The 19,885-nt window shown below is 42.9% G+C and overlaps 1 protein-coding gene across 4 annotated transcripts in view; it reads right to left on the bottom strand.

The window, feature by feature from the left end:
• The window catches only part of robo3 (roundabout, axon guidance receptor, homolog 3 (Drosophila)), a 76,540-nt gene that overhangs the window by 52,926 nt on the left and 3,729 nt on the right, over positions 1-19,885 (bottom strand). For all 4 annotated transcript variants that reach the window (XM_041953102.1, XM_041953103.1, XM_041953104.1 and 1 more), the window contains exon 2: positions 9,097-9,423. In XM_041953102.1, coding sequence (XP_041809036.1) covers positions 9,097-9,423 — 327 coding nt within the window. The remainder of the gene's footprint in view (positions 1-9,096; positions 9,424-19,885) is intronic.

The raw sequence follows: 19,885 nt of genomic DNA, 5'->3' as shown, positions 1-19,885 counted from the left end.
AGTGTGCCATGCCTGTTCATACCCCTGCGCTGAAAGGGGAGGAGGTGGAGGTGGCGGCGGCGGTGGTGTGACTGGGGGAGGGAAGAGCAACAGTTCCAATTTTCCACCCTGTCAACAAACTCCAAAAACAGATGGATCTTGGAGCATGAATCCATTTAGCTCCACTTGAATGACTTAAACCCCTGTTGCCTGACCTTTTCTAACTCCGAGGTGGGAGCACGTCTTAAGGAAAAATGAATGTTGTACAAATACACACGAGTAGAAATCAATAAGCATTATCCACAGCCATTCGCCCTCGTATTTACCATTTTCAGACAGGTCAAACATACCTAAATCCTAAAATACCTTTTTTACCACAAAGAGCTTAGGGCTGGCATTACTTCAGCCATACCAAATGCTCAAAGGTGAATGCTTCTGTCGATAGAAAAGTTCCAGAGGTTAAAGTGAGCGATTGCTAAAACAGTCCCTATGCTGTCAACAGTCAGGAAATTGGAAAGACAACATTGGTGAGACCAAAAAAAAAAAAAAAACCTGTAACAGAAGGATGTATGTACTAAAAGAACATTCACAAGCCATCAAAGACCAAGTAATTTCTACTGTTAAACACACCACAGTGCTCAAGAGGATGCTCTTGATATGTCCGTAGCAAACAGTCCTCAACATACATGTGAAGAACATAAGCCCCTTATCTACATGCAGAAGGGGAACCATATCAACCAAGTGGCCAAACTATACCCTTCATCAAATTCAACCGTTTACCTAAGATTCAGCTTGAGTGAGGCCACATATCAAGGCGACACCGATGAGAACATGTCCAATTACTGGATTTAGCTGTCCAGTTCCTGTATCGAGTTGTCCTGTGAGTAGAGTGACTTGGCAAATAACCAGAATGAGTTTCTTAGAATGACTCATGCAATCATTTGAGACAAATGTCCAATAATTAAAATGAGCTGGCAAACAGGATTAGAACGAGTTTCCCACCAACTGGAATTCCAATTACTAGAATGGGCTGGCACGTGATAATTACACTGGACTGTCCAGCAACTAAATGAAACTGGCCAGTTAAAACTGTGAAATGTCCATTTACCACAGTCAGATGTCCTGCAGCTACTGTACACTGAGCCGTCCTTTAGATAGGATGAGCTCATAAATAAGCACAATCTGCTGTTCAATAAACAAAATCATTTGCCCAATAACTGCACTGATTGGTTCAGTAACTATAATGTGCTGTCCAAGACCACAGCAAGATGAATGAATGGTTTAACATTGAGACATACACTGATCTTAGTGCTGGCAACCAGACGCTTCTCCCTCTGTTCTTTAATGCCCTCTCTTTTTATCTGCTCTGTAACGATGTGCTGATTGCATTTGATTGATTTGTTTGAACCGTGTATTGATTGTGTTGGCCTCTCGTGCTTGCTGTCAGTCATTAATGACGCCTGAAACTCCCCACAAGTATCCTGCTTCTCTTGTTTGTGATGAATTGATGGATTTGTTCTGAGCTATTCCCTCTGCAAGCAATACATTAAAAAATACAAGCAAATAAAGGCTGCTGTGATACCTTTTCAGTTTCAGTTCCGCCCAACAGCAGAACAAACTGCTGTGTAGTGTCTTTGTGTCTGATAAGGCTTCCAGCTGAACTTCCTGGTTCATATTTCTTTCTCTTAATCTCTACCCTGAAGCAACACACTTGCACCAAACAGCCCCTTGTGTAGTTTTGCCAGAGGGCTATTGTTGGCCCCAATGAGCCAAAACAGGGGGTCATTTGCATCTTATAAGACCATGACTAATGACTCTCAATTAATTACATTCTTAATCAAAAGATCAGTTTTGGTTTAATGTCCTTAAAATATGAAAAAGGGTAAGTCACATCTGTTTTCCCTTTATTTTGCTCACATTAAAATCACCACCAACCGCTGCTACATAAATGACCTTAGAGTTGAATCAACACCCTATCGAGACAGTGTCAGTCTCAATAATAAAAAAAAACATATATATCAAGCTAACATTTATCTTACTATTGTGCTGCTTTCAATGTGTACATACATACATGTATGGGTATATAAAGAGAAAGAAACATTCACACATCAAGGACTGAGGGACTGGTGTGTCTGTGCCTGTGATCAGCAACTCCGAGAGATAATGGGGCATGATTGGACACAACAGTTGGAGCAAGGGGCCTTATTGTTCTCCACAGCCCCCATGGCCCCTGTGCTACACTGTCGTTAAGTGGGGAGGGGGGTTAAAGCTCTTCCTCGCACCACCTGTTGTCAACGCCTCTCCCCCCGAAACACCCCTCCCCGACCCCTCATCCTTCTACTTTTGTCCAACTGACCCTTTATAAGACACACACACACACACACACACACACACACACACACACACACACACACACACACACGTGTTCATCACTGGTTGCACCCGCCTTTAGGTCTAATTAATTCATTGCTATCCTCTGGAGGGGGGTTTGGCTGGTGGGTCTGGCTCAATGACCAGCAGACGGCCGGATCATACAGAGGGGGTTAAGCCAGATCGAGGCCCGTGGCCTCACTCTGGCCATCTGATCCCCCTCTTTTAAGACCAGAATGGCCACTGGCTCTGTCCTCCACATGGCTGGGACCTGCAATCCCATTAGTGAGGCATGAACACACCTCAGAGCTCACACCGACAGAGAGATACATGCACACAAACACAGAGAGGAGAGCTTGTTATCATCAAGCTACTGTGAATGTCACTGCTGAGTTCAGGATGAGAGGTGATGGTGTTGCTCTATCACTTCCTCTTGGCTCAGTGTAGTGAATATTAAAAGTGATTCATGATAAGCAAAAGGGTACGATGAAGCACAATGACACAAATACCCTGATGTCCACAGGATATCTCGGCTGGAAAAAGGCAGGTTTTTACGGAGCTGAGTAGGGTGTCATTGGAAAATAAAACTTGGCAGTAGCTGTCTTGACGAATGGACAAAGTGCTTCAGACAGCTGGTTGAAAACATGGTCATGCTCCTGTGGCTGCACAGAAAGATGCAGGGGAGGGCTAAATATGAAACTCATACCGTGCATGGTGTGTACTCAAATTCTGATCCAAAAGTATTCAATTTTCATTTAATCAGCCTGTCACTACGATGACAAGGTTGATTCTGCTGTTGCTTAAGGCTGTTTACATACAGATTAGAAATTCATTTCCACAGAGTGCAAAAGCAGCAATCATTAGAAAAAGGGCACTTTTTTAAACTAATATGAATACCTAACCAGCCTTACATGCTAGAACTATAAAGCCTGCTAATACAATAATAGTGTGAGGACTGCTCATTGGTCCCTTCTAGAATCAACAGATAAATCAGCTGTCTCATGATGGCTTAACAGATATAACAGCAGCTCGTTTAAAGTAGGCTAAAAACAGCTCATTCAGAATCGTCTTAAAGACGAAAGGCTCTTATTCAGTTTAGGCAAATGGGTGCAGTCTCTTTTTACAGAGCAGAGAATGACGTTTTTCCTCCCATAATAAAGCGTGGCATGGAATTAAAAAAAAAACATGTTTTCCCTGGTGGTGAAAGCAGTACTTTACTCTTACATCAGTGATTTATAATGCTTACATGTGCAATGCTGTTCAGTGGTCTCTTACCCTGCAGGTACTTGTACAGTCTGCATAGATGTACAGATCAGCGTGACTGCACTCGACTGTGTATGACAGCATGCACCACAGAGTTCCAATCACAACCCATATGGCTCCAGAGCACTGGGGTTAATAACAGGACAGAGGGCAGCTCGAGGAGAGCACGAACAGTGCAGGGAAGAATGGGTGGGGGGTTGGCGGTTCACTTTATCTCTTTTATCAGAGCCACCAAGCCTATACTTCTCTCACACTATAAATCTTTCCTTACACCAAACCCCTCAAATCCTTTTCCCATTGCCAAATCCATAAACCCTGAAATGCATTTTTCTGCACAGGGATCTCAGTGACCAAAAGCAGTATGACAGGTGTGTGTGTGTGTGTGTGTGTGTGTGTGTGTGTCAGAAGGAGACAGAAAGAGAAAGGAGGATCCAAGTGGTGACAGTGCTGTTCAGCTGTTTCTCCCAGACTGGTGTCTAGGATTACTACGGGTGAGAAAGTTGGCCCAGACTACCGCTACAAAGACTTACAGATGTACACACCCACACCCACACACACACACAGAAGAACACATTCACACAAAGGCAGAGGAAGACAGGAGCATCATCACATCTTCACCTGTTCATTCCACAAATTCCACAAGGCAGCTGCCATCTCGAACCTTGAAGGCCTGACCTCCAAACAACCTTTTAAAAAGGGATTGGGGGGTTGGTTTGAGGGGCGTAAAACCCTTAGAGGCTACCCCAGTCAGTTTTATTTGAAATACCTCTGACTCCACCCCCAGCATCTTTGAAAAAGCACCTCATCCCCTCCCCTGTTTCCGTGAATATTCATGAGCCATAAAGCTAGGCAGTAGAGACGTAGCAGGCATAATAAAAACGTCAGAGGTATAAAACACTCAACGAAAAAGCCGCCAGGAGCTTGGGCAAGTCACTCTGAATGTCAAATCCCCACCCAGGGGTGTCTGGCCCCGTCTATTGTGCTTGACTGACTTTTATGCATCTGACATGAATTGGCCTCTGCTCTTGGCACAAACTTCGTAGGCCACATTTTCAGGATCAAAGAATCGCTTTCAATGCGTGAAATCAGAATACAAATTTTGGGAGGAAATACTCAGTAAAGTGGTATGCAGTCTGTTCTTAATGTAAGATAATGGAAAGAAGAGTCTGAAAAAGTGCAAAGGGATTTTTCAGGCTTATTGCTGGATGACAGCTGACAGCGCATATATGAGTTTAAGCAACTCATGAAAGTGAGTAGAAATCTGTTTTTCTCTAGGTGTGAACATTTGCTTTTGATAGCACATTTGACACAGATTTATGGCTCTTCAAGTTACTGTGCTGTGATATTCTCCCTGTTGATCTTTAATACATAGCAAGATACTAAGTAATCTGTGTGCGGTTGTAATGTACTGTAATCTGCTAGCTGCATCATATCTGAGGTTGAGCTACGTGCACCTACTGAAGCTTGAAAACACTGTTTCAGACATTCATTCATCAAATATGTCATTAATAATTAGTGGAAACTGTCACTGAGGTAACTAAGCAGAGCCATCCCTAATGACTTCTTGAGTGCCTAATTGTCAGTATGAATGTTTGCAAAGGAAAAATGGTCTTCACACGCTTGAGAAATGATGAGTAAGAATCATTATAGTGATCCAAAAAAAAAATATCTGTCAATATTACAACTATTAAAAATCCTTTTTGACAACTTCTCTGCATGTCTTCCACATGTTCCACTTTACATTTCCTTTTTGAATCTAAGTACAAAAAAAAGCTTTAGTGGAAAATATTTTCCACTGAAAACATTCAGCTTCCATCACTAGCTGTATTCACAATTCATAATTCATAAGTTCAAAACCTGGGAATGAAATTTGACCCATCAAATGATTTCTAAATACATACAGTATGTGCACATATTCATAAAGGGACAACTCTCAACATTTTCTTCACACTAGTCACACTGGTAGAACAGGTGTAGGGATAGTGATGTTGGTCAGTCCCACATGCTGGAATATATCACCAGCTATTAAATAGACAGCCCAGAGGATCAATCTTAATTTAGTGATCTGTTGAGCTTTTATCTAGGACCACAGTCAGGTCAGTTCAAATCATTTTCCCATTGGCCAACCCCACATTTTATCACAAGGTCCAGAACTCGTGTCCATCACACTCTGATCACAACAGCAATTCCAGTGAGAGGTGTTAGAAACATGAGTGAGAGATATGAGTTGATTATCATTCAGGGCTGTGTGAAATACATTTCTGATATGTTTTCATCATTGGAATAAAGCACAACGGACTGAATCCAACCACCAGCAGATGTTCTCCATCAGTGCGGAATCTAAAGATCCCTTTTAAGCCTGCAAGCAGTGTTTGATCTTCAAAAGACAGATTTCAGGTGGAGTACCACTTTAAAGATGAAATCCATAACTTTTATACTTTCAGATTACAGCTAAGGTGATGGAGTGTCTAGTGTTATTTGTTTGACCTCTAAGCACTCATTTATCATCTTTAGCTTCACTCCCACTTGAGAGAATGTCGAGACGAGTCATCTTTGCTCTTGTCCCGTTTACACAGAGAGATAAACCATATGGCATGAAACATGACAAAATAAACCACTTCCAGACAAACTCACAAGTCAGGTACATTTGTCAACATTGCAAAATTCTGCCAGTTCATCCATACTGCAGCTCAGTGGCCTTCATCGCCCTGCCTGCCTCTCAGCCTGCAGCAGATGGACTGTGAGGGGTTAAACCTCCTGAACCTTCCACCCTTCACACAGTGTTGGCTCTTACCCCGATACCAAATATACACACCAATACACAATGCAGCTCCCTCTCAGTTTGCCCCCAGTGCTTCCAAGTCACAGGCTGGGGAGCAAAGTGACACCATGCCACAAAGTGCCATCTTGCGCCTTCTCGGGTGCCATGCTGAGCCCCCTGGCAGCTCCAGGCGGGCTTATGTGCCTGTGGCCTTATCTCCGGCCCCAATGGTGCCACGCGGAGGGGGCTGGCAGGAGCTGGCACTGGCCTGGCTTTGGCACCGGCCAGTGTTTGTTCTATATAACCTCTCTCTCTATCTCTCTCTCTCTGGAGGCAATGCTTCATAAGTGTGTTTGTGGGTTTGTGTGGGTGTGCAGGCACACGCAAGAAGACACAAGTAAAGGCACACTTGCAGTTTTTCCTATGGATTACAGATTCTTATCTGTGTGACCAACAGCTAAGTTGGAAGTAACCAAGTGTCCCTGTTGCTGTCTGTTTGCAGACAGCTGCAGAATGTCACCTCCCGAAGGACCACAGCATTAGGAAAGAGAGCAACCGAAAGCTAGACATACTACAGAAAAGCAGATGGGCTGATCCGCCGCCTTGCAGACTGAAAGCCACTGGTGCTAAAGACAAAAGGCTCAGAGTACACACCAAACCCTTGTGACTGCAAACAGGAGGACCCTGCACAACCTCACAGAGGCTCTATGAGATCTGGTCGATGTTGGCCTACATGTGCAACCTGAGATTCTTGTTACTTTTAGGAGCTGCTAGAAATCTCTCAAGGGTGCAGGCAATGATTATAAGAAGAAGAACTCTAAAAATAATAATAATAATAATAATAATAATAAGTGTGTCCTTGGTTTTGTGAAAGTGCTATCCTAATGTCATGAATTAAGAAAGCCAAAGACAACCTCCTTGGGATTCAACTGGCACAGTGCAAAGGAAGTGTGGAGAAAAACAGGGATTATTCAAGGGGAGGGAGAAATTGTTCGCATCTGTTGCTCTGCTGCTCTAGTCCTTTGCTCTTTTTTGCTAAACAGTTCTTGCTTGGTTTCCATCTATGGCTTAAATCACACATATCCTGCAGCTTTTGATGTTGATACCTAAACTGAGCAAGAGCAAGGTGAAAGGTAATTCTTCATGCTGCTTGAGGAACGCTTTAAGGAAAGGTGATGGACCCACTGCACAGATCCCAGCTGTTTAAAGAGGATAGAGAATGATTCATGGGCTGTTTTTCTGTGGAGTCAGTCAGCGGAAATTCAGCCTGATTATTAAGTTAGGGGCTGGAGCCTTTCAGGAAAACATGATGCCCAACCAGAAGGTGTTGGACAGGAGTCTAGAGTTTCACAGATTTTTACTGGGAACGGAGTTGTTTCACCGTGTTCAGCTGGTTTGTGTTACTGCGATGAGAAATTCCTGAGATGGTTTCTGTTTTAAAGTGTTGACGATATTAAGAGAGGCCGCAATGAAGGGATTAGAGGAAATGTATAAATCTTCACTGGTGTTTCTGCCAAAGCTGCTAGCAGTCTGCTGTCAAGACTCATTTTTGTCTAAATTAGAAGATAAGCAAGGTTAACAGAGGCAAAAGTTCATTTTGTGTTTAGTATTTCAGCTCTGTAACACGGCTGTCTTTCACGATTTCCATAATATAAGTAATTCAGCAGCCAGTGAGCTGAGTCACACAACCAAACGCCTGCCTAGCTACAAACTAGCCCTCAACTACATTTGCATTCATACAAACTTCCTACATTTCTCTAGTTTACCTGCTGCTACTGTCAAAACAATGCTATTCTTTATAGGTAATGGCCTAGTCTAACAGCAAAAACTTAATTGGCCCTATCTGCATTTCATTAAAGTGCCACTGATCACACGCAGAACCGATAGGGAGAGAAAAAAATCAAGAGGAGTCTGTTGGAAATCCCATGTGACAGGAGTTTGTTGTATTTTAAGGAACTAACATCTGCTTGTGAGAAGCTGCCAACCAACAGTGGCCTTTCCTCCCCTCCCTGCAAGATTGCTTTTTTTAGCTTTCCTGTCCAGTGGCGACAACTGTTATCTTTTGCAGGAGCTAGCTGTCATCCATCTACATTAACAAGCCTGGTCGCAGAGGCCTGGTCACAACACAACAGGCCAGGCTCTTTGGAGCGGGAGCAGATAGGATGCAATGTTGGTGGCTGAGGAGGAGGATGAGGGCTTGGGGGGGGGGGGGGGGGGGGGGTCTCGTGGGTGCAAGCTGCCAGGAGATCTGACACCAAGGTCAGGGGTGGCGTCGTAAGTTAACTCAGCCGAGTGATGGTGATGATAGGAGACCACAGGGTACTTTAAAGCTTCCTCTACACTCCTCTGCTTTTATTGTGCAGCTAACATTATTACTTGTGAAATCTCTCTGTGATTGAATTCATTTCTTATTACTGGAATTACATAATACATAACATGATGTTTGATACCTGAGATGTAGTACTGACAAGTACTGGGCAATCACAGCATCTTTTCTTGGCTATACACACACTTGTATTGCACAGTGTTGATGTGCTCTCCAGCTCTACACTTCTGGGCAAAAGTGAAGGCTCAAAAACAGTCAGTGTTCATTTCATTTTACTTCCATGTACTTTTAATGGGTACATTTACACATTCACTTTTGTTTCAGTCGCACCCACAGACACACATACAGTCCACACACACCTGAGCACTCGTGCATAAATAGAATCCAAAACACTTACTTGCCACCTCCAGCGATGCATTGCGACTGACTGCTTCGCCAAGGTAGTTACGCGCCACGCACACATAGACGCCTTCATCGGGTTTGCTACGCCTTCCATGTACAATGCGCAGGAAGAAGAGGGAGCCGCTGGGTAAGAGCATCCGATGGGATCGAGGGTCTTCTCGATCCGTCTCGACGCGCTCGCCGTCTTTGTACCATTCCACCATTGGAGTCGGCCGCCCTTCGGCCTTACAGTTGAGGGTGGCCGGCTCGCCCTTGGACACGATCAGATCTGATGGGTGTTCTATGATCCGTGGAGGCGCATCCTCTAACCTGGGCCTGGATCCTGGAGAAAGGAAAACACAGGGAGGAGAAAGGGTTCAGATTTAGTTCATCAAAGGGCAGCACTGATGATGGTAGGTGCCAGAACACGACTAAAATTTGCGGTATAATGAAGTAATAATAAAGCAAACTTGTATCACAGCGTATCTTGGTGGTTGTTTAGGAATAGACTACACACTAAACATTTTTTTTACATTCTGGTCACTGCACACAAGAATCAGGGGAGTGGCAGAACTTCAAAATAAATACTCAGTTGCCCTCTCTCCAAGCCTCTCAAGCTAGGCGTGTGAACTCCCACAGAAAAACACAAAATTTAATCACCGACAACATGGCCGTGTGAAACGAGCATGTAATGTAATTGCTGAACCGTTCCATTCAAAGTATAAATCAAGAGGACGTGTGAAATTACATGCTCTAAATTCTGCATCTATCAAACCCAAACCAAATTCGGCCGCAGCGGAGGGGAAGCATGAGAGAAGTAAATGTGGTAGAACTGTGCTGATCAGAAGCTCATGGGAAAAAGACTGAACTACTGAAATATGCAGATATAAAAATATACAACCATCCAATAAATCCAGTAAGTACTTCTGTCCATCTGATTTTCAAGTGAAAATACTCAAAACACAAAAGATCTATTTAATGGAATCACTTGCAGAAGCTCTGGGTGGTGAAAGTCTCATTAAACTCATTATCAGTAGAGATGTATTGTGTTTCTGGTCAGTGTTTATGCTGTCTGCAGCCTCTCTGGCCTTCTCTTGAAAGTCTGATTGAAAGAAATAAATGAAGATAGAGACAGAAGCAGACAGAGGCAGAGGCGAGGTAATTCCCACAGGTTTTTTTCCAAGCTTTGAAATTGCTTTTTTTCCCCCTCTATCTTTCCTCTTTTCCCTTCCTCCTCCAATTTGAATGACAGCATGTTGGTGGGACAATTATGTATGAAAAGCAATAACACAAACTCAAGCACCGTGAGGCACAAGTGAAATTTGCCCCTGGAGAGTATATGAAAGAATGACAGCAGGAGGTGCGTCTCCAGTGACGATTGCTGCAGCATTCATGACTTTGCAGCAGGGTATGTCTGATTTGTCTTGCCTTCCCACTCAACCAGCGAGCAATGCTGTTTTTAACCTAAAACCAGTTTTCACTGTCTCAGTACCTCATGCTCTAACCACGCCATATAGCAGTTTAATATGCAACTTGTGTTTTCCAAATATCCTCAGCAGCAGAGTGGCGGGACTGGTTGTGCACATAACAGGAAGACAGAAAACACAAATTGCTTTGTTCAGTGTTTAGGAGTTTTGTAGCTCCTGCTTTACAAAGAAGTCGGCGTCACTTGTGTGTTGTTTCACTCCTCACGGCCTCTTGTGCTAAAACTCATTGCTCAGTTGAAGTATAAACAAGTGTTGTTTAAAATTACACAGAACTCGCAGTGACTTTCAGATTTGGTGTGGGGTTTTAGTTTGTGAGCAAGCAGTGAAAAAGAAAAAAAGAAGATGGAGTCACATGTGATCAGGTAACCAAAGAGGGAGCAGCCTTTTTCAGCTCGGGTAACTCTCAAATCTCCAGGAGGTGATCAAGATAACAACTTGTTTCCTGTGTTCTTCCTCTCAAATGGAAGGACAGCTGAGAATGTGTCTACAGCACAAGCATGTACCAGTGGGAACAGTGCAATCAGGTCCGATGCAAGAAAACGGGTCATAACGGTGCTTCCCACAGGTGCATGAATGAGAAGGCGTTCAAAGGTGCAGGCTTTCCTGATAACACCTGATAAGAAAAGCAGCCAAAATTCCAGCTCTCAAAGTGACAAATCCTCCATACGGTTTTAGAGGATTAAGAACTCGACTAAAGTGCTGCCGCTGATGGGAATATAGAGTACTGTCTGATGGCCCTGCTCTCAATGCAATTACAGTCACAAAGTTGGAGAAATAGGAGGTTCTGGATCGGAGGAAATGGCATTGAGGCTTTGAAGTTGCATCACGTTAGAGTGAAATCGCAGCTGGATATATGTCTAACATGTAGTTGTAAGAACTGGAAGCACAGCAGATATACCTGTGAAGGCCATATTTCACTGCCTCACTGCCGTTAATGGAACAAAACATTGCTGCAATTTCCTGTCTATGTCTCTGTCTTTCTTAAACTGAAATGTTCAGTTTAGTTCAGTAGAGTTTATAAGTTTCATACATTTAATGATGTTTGAGTCATAATGTTTCAAAAAGTACGTAAATTTAATCAAACTCTTCAGTCTGCAGCTGGGTTTAAATGAAGGTGTCCTTACATGCACCTTTTTGTCATACCAAATATTACATTAACATTCAAAACTAAATCAACTGTGAGCTACAGATGAGACTAAAAGTAACAGTTATTTTCAGAAATTAATAATCTGAAGATTATTTTTATTATTAATTGGTCATTGTTAGCCTATAAAATGTCAAAAAAAATAAATAAATAGAGAAAGCGAATTGCAACTTCCCAGAGCCCAAAGTGGGGTCTCAGAATGTCTTGTTTTGTTCAGCCCATATTCAGTCTGCAATGATATTTCTAGATGTAGAGTTATTTTGAGAAAACACTACCAGACAAAACATGTGATTTCATACATTTCTTAAAATGAATAAATAAAAAGCTATATTTTTTACAAGGTTACTCTCTGGTGGAATGAAAGCAGAAAACAGTCATTATTTTGCTAAGTGCCTCTCCGCCCTCAAGGCCTCCGAGCAGTAGATAGAGACTGTTCATCTAATAGCGTTAACGTAGCATGGCTGAACTTCTGAAGTCTGTCTGGTCGGGGGTGGTTTGATGAGGGGGGGTCATCTGTGGTGAGAGCTCAGCAGGACAGAGCCTTTAAGAGCTGACTCATAAATTTTACAGTCCAAGCTGGTTGGAACAAGCCATGTGGAAATGTAAAGCAAAGGCTTTTAAAGAGGAAGAGACCACCATGTGACTGAGCTAAATATCATAAAGAGAACAACCAGGGAACAACCGCTGAACAGCAGCTCTTAAAGGTGATATGCCTAACGCCCAAGGAAATTCAGACTGATGAAATCTCTCACCTACTGTCCAATTCAATGCTCTGTCCCTCGCTCTGGGATGTCACACTGATTTGATTTTCTAAGGATGATGAGAGGCATCTTCTGAATCTACACTGATATCACTATAATGATGGTCTGAATGAATCTCTGCTCAAGCTTCTTGTGTGCAACTGCAGCTGTACATTAGTATGACAGTACAGTGGAGCAGATCTACACGTTGATTCATACAGACTGTGCTGCCATACAGCTCAAGGATATTTGAATTTCTAAGCGGCGTAGTATTCCCCAGCTCCGTAGCTCACAGTCAGCGCAGATGTATGTCACTGATAAGGGCGAGGATGGAAAAGATGAACTCACTTCGGGTTAAATGGACAGCTGGAGTCTGGAGGGTACGGCTGGTTGTCTTGAGAAGGGTGTCTAATAAGAAAGTCTGGACCCTCTAAGGACCTATTATCTCCTGCCCAATGCTGCACTACAGCAGGATGGCAGCAACTCTCAAAGCTACATGTGAGCTAATAAAACCACAGGGATGCTGTTGGAGTCCAGACTACGAGAGCTACAATGTGTCTGACATGAGTGGTGCATGGTGAAAGGATGAATTACTGTCAGAATGGCCATACCAAAAGAGAAATGGTTTGATGAATATGAAACTCATATGAATCACATGTTTTAGGCTTTACAGTCATCAGATGTCAGCCCAATATAAAACAAACTCACTGCATGTACAGATCACTGCAAAAGAATACAGTATGTCTTAATGCAAAATAATATACAGTGAAACTGTTTGTGTAGGAGAATTGCATGTTGGTTAATCCATCAGAGAAAAACAGAGCCCTGATGTGTCCAAAGTGACTGACAGACACAAAAAACCGAAAGGCTCATGTGGTGCACTGTATATAAATTCTATTATGGACATAGGACATTAGGCATATACAAAGTGAACTTCTGTCAAACAACTTCAAAGTTGTTTTAACTGAGGAAAATGGGAGGAGAACAGAATAAAGCCTGAAAGGGTGACAGAGAAATTGTGCATAAGACAAAAGTGCACAAAACCCAATGAGAAAAACTGGAACAAAACAGCCGAAGGGGAGCACAAACTCCTGCTGCAATGTCCTTTTTATAATGGAGGGAGGCAAAGTGCTGAGGCACAACTTTTTCTCGTCTGGTACGAGAACAAGTGGCTCAGTGCTGATATAAAAAAAGTACAGAGGACCACTGCCAAAGATCCAGAGTGGATTCCCAGCCCCCCCAATGCCAACTGGCCAGTCTTATTTCACCACAAACACAAGTGGGCTTTCATCCCTAAGCAGATTTACCTCTTCTGAAAAGGCAAAACCACCAGAATAACACCCAGTAAGTCACCCACATCACTCCACTAATCTGGACTTGCATTGAAATGCTACAAGAATGGGGGGGTGACGACTTATTTGCATGTCGGGGTCAGACTGTTGCCATCAGTATTTGCCACTCATAAGATCACCTTTAAAATGTCTGAAAGTACTAAAATAGAGGAATTACAAAAGATAAATGTTGACCTTTAGTACTCTGATACCAAATTAGAATCACATTAAAAGTTACTTTGACTAACAGCGTGAGGATAATGCAACTTCTTCTGACATGAAAACAGAAATAATCTCCTGCTGAAGAGTCTCAGGTCGAGGGAGTGACTGTCAACTTGTTTCGAGCATGTGATTAGACATGTGCTCGCTTTGCTGCTGTTGACAAAAAGCCTTGACAGTTCATCATTAAAAAAGAAAAAACTGAGGAAGGAAAGCAATTTGAGAAGATGTAAGGTAGGTAACGTGTATTTTAAATAGATCTTCTAATGTGAAATATAGAGAGCTGGGAAAAGTCCTTTTAACATGATTTTACTTGACAAGGTATCTGCTTTAGGTGACAAGCTGCTACATCTTTTTCTGCACCTCTATCGTGCTGTATGTAAATATGCACTCCCCCCTGCATCCTTGCCAGACTGCGTTTCACAGACCCGGACACTATCTTGGAAACACAGATGGTATCATGCTCAGATGACGGTCTGACTCATACAATAAATCCATGAAGGTGGCTCATTTTGTCTGATATTTGCACAAGGCTCAATCTTGAGGTCCACAAAAATCCTCACACCTACTTACCAACTGTCTCACTGCTGAAGGCCTTTCATGCTACACATCCGCAAGCCAACCCTACCAGCTCACAGAGAGTGTATGTGTCATCACATATAGGATCAAAAATATTCTGTTCACTACGGCCCTGCAGGGAAAAGGACATAAAACATTGTTGGCACCTCAGCCCCATCAAGTCTTCCACCCAGGCAGGCTGAGAAATGCCTTTCATTTCAGCATGAAGGACTTGAAAATAAATCAGAATACTGCTATATATCACAAGCCTGCACTCCTTATCACTGAGTCGTGGTTCAAAAAAAGATTAAGCCATGCTCTGGCTTAGCAACTAAAATTAAGGCTAAGCTGAGCTAACCCTCACACTGCACTCAAGATAACCATCCTCTCCACCAAAGTCGACTCAATAAGAGGCATAGATGTTAATGGCAAAGAAAAGTCTTTTTAAGCTGAAATTCCAATAGCAATAAAAGTACCTGCCACTGGTGAACTGAATGAGCCTCATAATCTTTAAAGATGGGCTGGAGCGAAGGGGCAGTGCATGAGATGATGATCAAAGAAAATCCAACAACTTTCCTACTCCTATCCCTCCCTCATCTGCAATTCTTTTGAGCGGGCTGGAATCCCTCGCACAGAATTTGTCGTTTTACTGCTTTGTTGCCTCCTCCTCCTTCCCTCGATTTTCACCAAAGCCACAGGAATTGATTTGCAAATGTGCATTCAAAGTTAAATTGGCAGCAGTGAGGGAGGCAGGCTGGAGTGCTTTCTCTGCAGCCTCCTACTCTTTGACCCTGTGGGGACAACAAAATGAGGGACTTGCATGAGAATGCAAAGTGCCAGCCATAAAGAGACAGCCTCCTTAATTGAGCCTGTGTTGATGCTAAGCATCTAGATGGGCAGGGTCAACTTTGCAAAAGGAAATTGGGTGTTTTTATCATGTCTCTCTTGGGGCCATGAACAGATTCATGAGTAGGGGCTGAAGCTGCTTCTTTTTGCTCTTCTTTTAGAAAAGGGGATCGTGGAAATTCGGAGTCAAAAGATCCAAACTCCCACTGCAGCTCCAAAAAAAATGCCCTTTCCTCTTAACAACTATGTTTCATGCTCCCTCTGGCCTCTCTGAAATGAGTTTTGGCTAGATGTTTGGGCGAGTTGACAAGGCAGAAGCAGCTTGCTGTAGATAGAGAACAAACAGTGGCGTCTTTCTGGTCCAGCAGGAAAAGACAGTAAAGCCTAACAGACCATTTTTATACAAAACGTTACTCACGGTAAAACATAGCTCAGAGGCTTGGGAGTTCATTAAGCTTTGATTTAGCTCCAAGTGCAGAAACAACGCTGAGGGGGCAGCAAAATGTCCCTTTACATGGACAGTTCAACTGTTCACGAGCTCTCCTTATGTTTCTGCAGCACTCTCTGGCATGAATAATCGAGCACTGGCTTCTGCAAAGCATCAAAGATCAGCATCGATAATGCAGAGGATGGTTCAGCTAAACTATTCTCATGTTTAAACATTCAGAGAACTTTGAATGCAACTTAGAGCAGCAATCACAAAATAGCAGTCCTGAGGACTTAAATACAGCCAATCCAACAGGCCTCAACTTATCACAAATCCTGCCAAGAGTTTTCTGAGTTCCAGTAGCCCGCCAGTAACAAGCATCGATTTTCTCCACTGAGTCCACTGAGGGTTTTTTTTTTTTGGATAGGGCTTTGAATGAACAGGAGAGGAGCAACTGTATGTGACAACTACACTCTCACTCTTCACCCGATTTTGATGTAAGTGTTCTATGTGACGAGACGAGAGGAGACAGAGGAGAAAATGTAAGAGTAGATATTGGCTGTAGTGATGCTTGACAGGAGAGCAAGCAGAAGAAAAGCATGAAACTGGAACACCATGTCATCATACTGTGTCTCCAGCAAGGCTGCAAGTTGATTACTGCACGATTTCTTAGCGCTAATAATCAGTCCGTTAGGTTTCACCAGTGGCGGCACAGCAGTGTACGCCTCTCACTCGCATTAGGGTGGAAATCCTCGAGGGGCTTTGGGACGGGCACACCACTGGTTGCGGGGGGCCTAACACAGCTGCAGGGAAATGCCATTTGGTTTCCTGTCCCACAGCAGCATATTAGATCCGTGTCCGCTTCCACACACAAACACACGGGCTGACTGCTATCTGCTTCTATCTGTCTGACCGCATAGATCACACAAGTCACTCTGAAAGAGGAAAGGGTCGAGACGGGGACTTCCTGAACTCAAAAGACAAACAACCAAGACGCTGTAGAAAACAAACTACGGGGATTGTTTTTAATTTATGCATTAGCTGATAGCTATGAGAGCAATGACACAACCATGTATGAGTTCACAAAAAAACACAAGAGTAGGGTAAAACTGAGCCTGACTCCTCATTTTCCATTCTCCAGTCAAACCTGAAATAATCCACACGAGGAGATGTATAATTTGGGTTTTCGGGTTCAACAGTGACTGATGACGGGGAGTTCTGAGATATACAGCAGCGAACTATTCAGCTTGCTGCTCCATCCTCTTTTCAGGACAATGATTCAGTGCAGTGTGCTTGTACTTAATATGAAGTTTCACTGATCATGTTTTTAATGATGATACACTGCTGTCAAGAGACTAGATGATGACACCATAATACCAACGAGCTCTAATCATATACAAACCCTCGTAACAGTGAAACATCGAAACACTCTAATGTGTAACTGTAACAGTGACAGTTCCCTTATTTATAGCCGCGAAAACATTAGCATGTAAAAAAAGTGGACGCCTGCGCCCGTCCCATGTTGTTGAAGAGATTTCAAATGAACAAAGGAAACTGATTTAAGGGGGAAGTTTTAGAAGAGCGAGAGATGGATTCAAATCCAGCTGCTCATCACTTCTCTCAATGCTACCCGTGCTTCAGATTTCTGCAGTGAGTTGCACTTAAGAGATAACGAGTAGGGGAGGCACTCTAATTGCCTCGTCAGCAAAGTCACATTTCTTTAATAAATAAGCATTTCCATTCAGGACATCATGCACAAGCATCAATCATGAACTAGAGCTGCTGCAGAGAACAAATAGCCAAAGAGACACTCTAACCGCCTTCTATCCCCCAGTCACTTTTTGTGTATCAACACTCCCATCACAAAATAACAGGTACCCAGTGACTGTCACTTTTCAAAAAGAGCTGTCCCTGTCACTTCTAAAGCCAGCCATTAAATCATCGGCAGCGGCTGTCAAAACCCCTCCGCTACAGCGTCACCTTGATATACCGGTGCCGAAAATGATCCATTATCAGTTGGCTCTTTCCCACACCAAGCTTTCAAGTGCCAGACTCTCACAAATACATCCAACGCTCCGCCAAAGTCATGGCAGCGACAGCTGTATCTATACCCATGGGCTTTCCTTCTGACTCTACGGCTGAGTTTCACTCTGCTCCAAACTAGAAAAGTTTGAAACATGAAGATTAAACATGAAGATCTGACTGACCGTCTCGTCAGTCAGACCCGATGAAAACTTAACACTTGTCAGACGGGTGGTCAGACACTAAAGAACCAAAAGGACGGGGTGTCGGTGTAAAGACACTGCTGGTACATCATTATGACGTTTGTATACAGTTCAGTTCAGCTATATTATGCACATATTGCTATATTAACTACTATATATTAACTACTTGTATTTGTATATTTCAGGCCTGTGTATGTGTGTGTGTGTGTGTGTGTGTGTGTGTGTGTTGGGTGGGCAGGTAGGTGGCTGAGTGTGTGTAATGTATGATGATAACAATGCAGTGAAAAATTTCAATTTCCTCCAAAGGAAATTAATAAAGTAATAATTTTCTGTATTTATATTTAAGGTTAGGTTTCGACATCTCTAGAAAGAAAATTAGAGATGATTCTTGGGTTAATACATTATAACGCAGCAATGTACTGTTTGTGGCTTTTTTTTACTAGCATTACTTTGGAAAGCATTATAACAAATGTAATCAGATTTTTTTAGTTAGATTTCATAAATTTAGATCAATGAAGAAAATATCATTCATATTATTTATACACCACTTGTTTATTCTAAAACCAAACCTAGGAGATCAATTATCTAACTATATGTGTCTTATAAACAGAAACAGCAGATAATATTTCCGTCTTCATACTATCCCTGCAGGAGCTCTGCTCCCTAATTATAATGTTCTGTAAGACTGTGATGACTTATGGATTGCATTTTTACTATACAACTGCACCTGTGTGGAAAGCCAACTGGCTGCACACCTGGGACTTACTGCATGGAATTTTACTGTTTAATTACTGTGATGAATTATACACTTCATGAAGCTCTGTTGGTGTATTTTACTCCAATTCAGTTGAAATGCTTGCTCATTATACTTCTTAAAGTGCACAAAATCACAAACACATCCCAATGTAAACCAAAGACATAATGTAGTAAAACACAAACAGTGAAGGTAAGCTCCTCTGTGTGACATTATCTGTATCATGACACACATGCAAGCACACATACACACAAAAACACACAGACACAGACATTATTCCAGTGCATTTACACCACATCTCTCTCACACACACACAAAAGAAGGCCCGTTTGAAAGCACTGACGACATTACGGATGCGTCCCATGATTGTGGGCACAGAGGATGCTGGGAAGGAAGAAGCCTCTCTGGAGATGAAGTTGGCAGACTGCTGCAGTGTGTGATGGGGACAGTTTGACATGCTATAAATTTGTGCATGCCAATTTTTTTTCACTTTTTTCACTTTAATCCTTCGCCAGTGACAGCAAGGAGAATTTCTCCACTCAGAGCACAAAGTGATTATGATCTTGCTACTGTGCACGGATCTGAAAACAACACCTATTCCACCTGTAATTAGAAGCTGTGTTATCCCACACTGTTGCAGTGACACTCACTGATGCAGCGCAACAATAGCATCCTCCGGCAATGCTGCCCTGTGCTCCACCACTGAGACTTCACTCCACATCTATTTCAGTTATTATTACCAGCAATGGAGAGGTCAGCCCCCTTAAAACCACTGGAACTAATGTTGGGGGCCATCCATCTGTCTACAGCCTGAGGTGGGGAGCTCAGGCGGTATTGTGCTCGGCCCCTCAGGCAGTCGCACTTGAGACCTTTAAGGAGAGGGGATAGCTGACTTATCCTGTCACCACCCGTCGCTAAATAGAGTTCCTGCTCTGTTAGTCCCTTTTCGTTGATGGCTGATGGAGAAGTCTCTGGTGCCCCATCGTGCCTGTGTTTATTCTGGCCCTCTGTGATAGGAATGTGTAGGGTATGTATTAAGCATTACAATTAAGAGAGGGTGAGCAACCCTTGGTT

The sequence above is a fragment of the Chelmon rostratus genome, chromosome 14 (assembly GCF_017976325.1).
Source record: "Chelmon rostratus isolate fCheRos1 chromosome 14, fCheRos1.pri, whole genome shotgun sequence".
NCBI lineage: Eukaryota > Metazoa > Chordata > Actinopteri > Chaetodontiformes > Chaetodontidae > Chelmon > Chelmon rostratus.
Note: the sequence above shows the minus strand (reverse complement) of the source record. Positions and strands in the feature narration are given on the sequence as shown.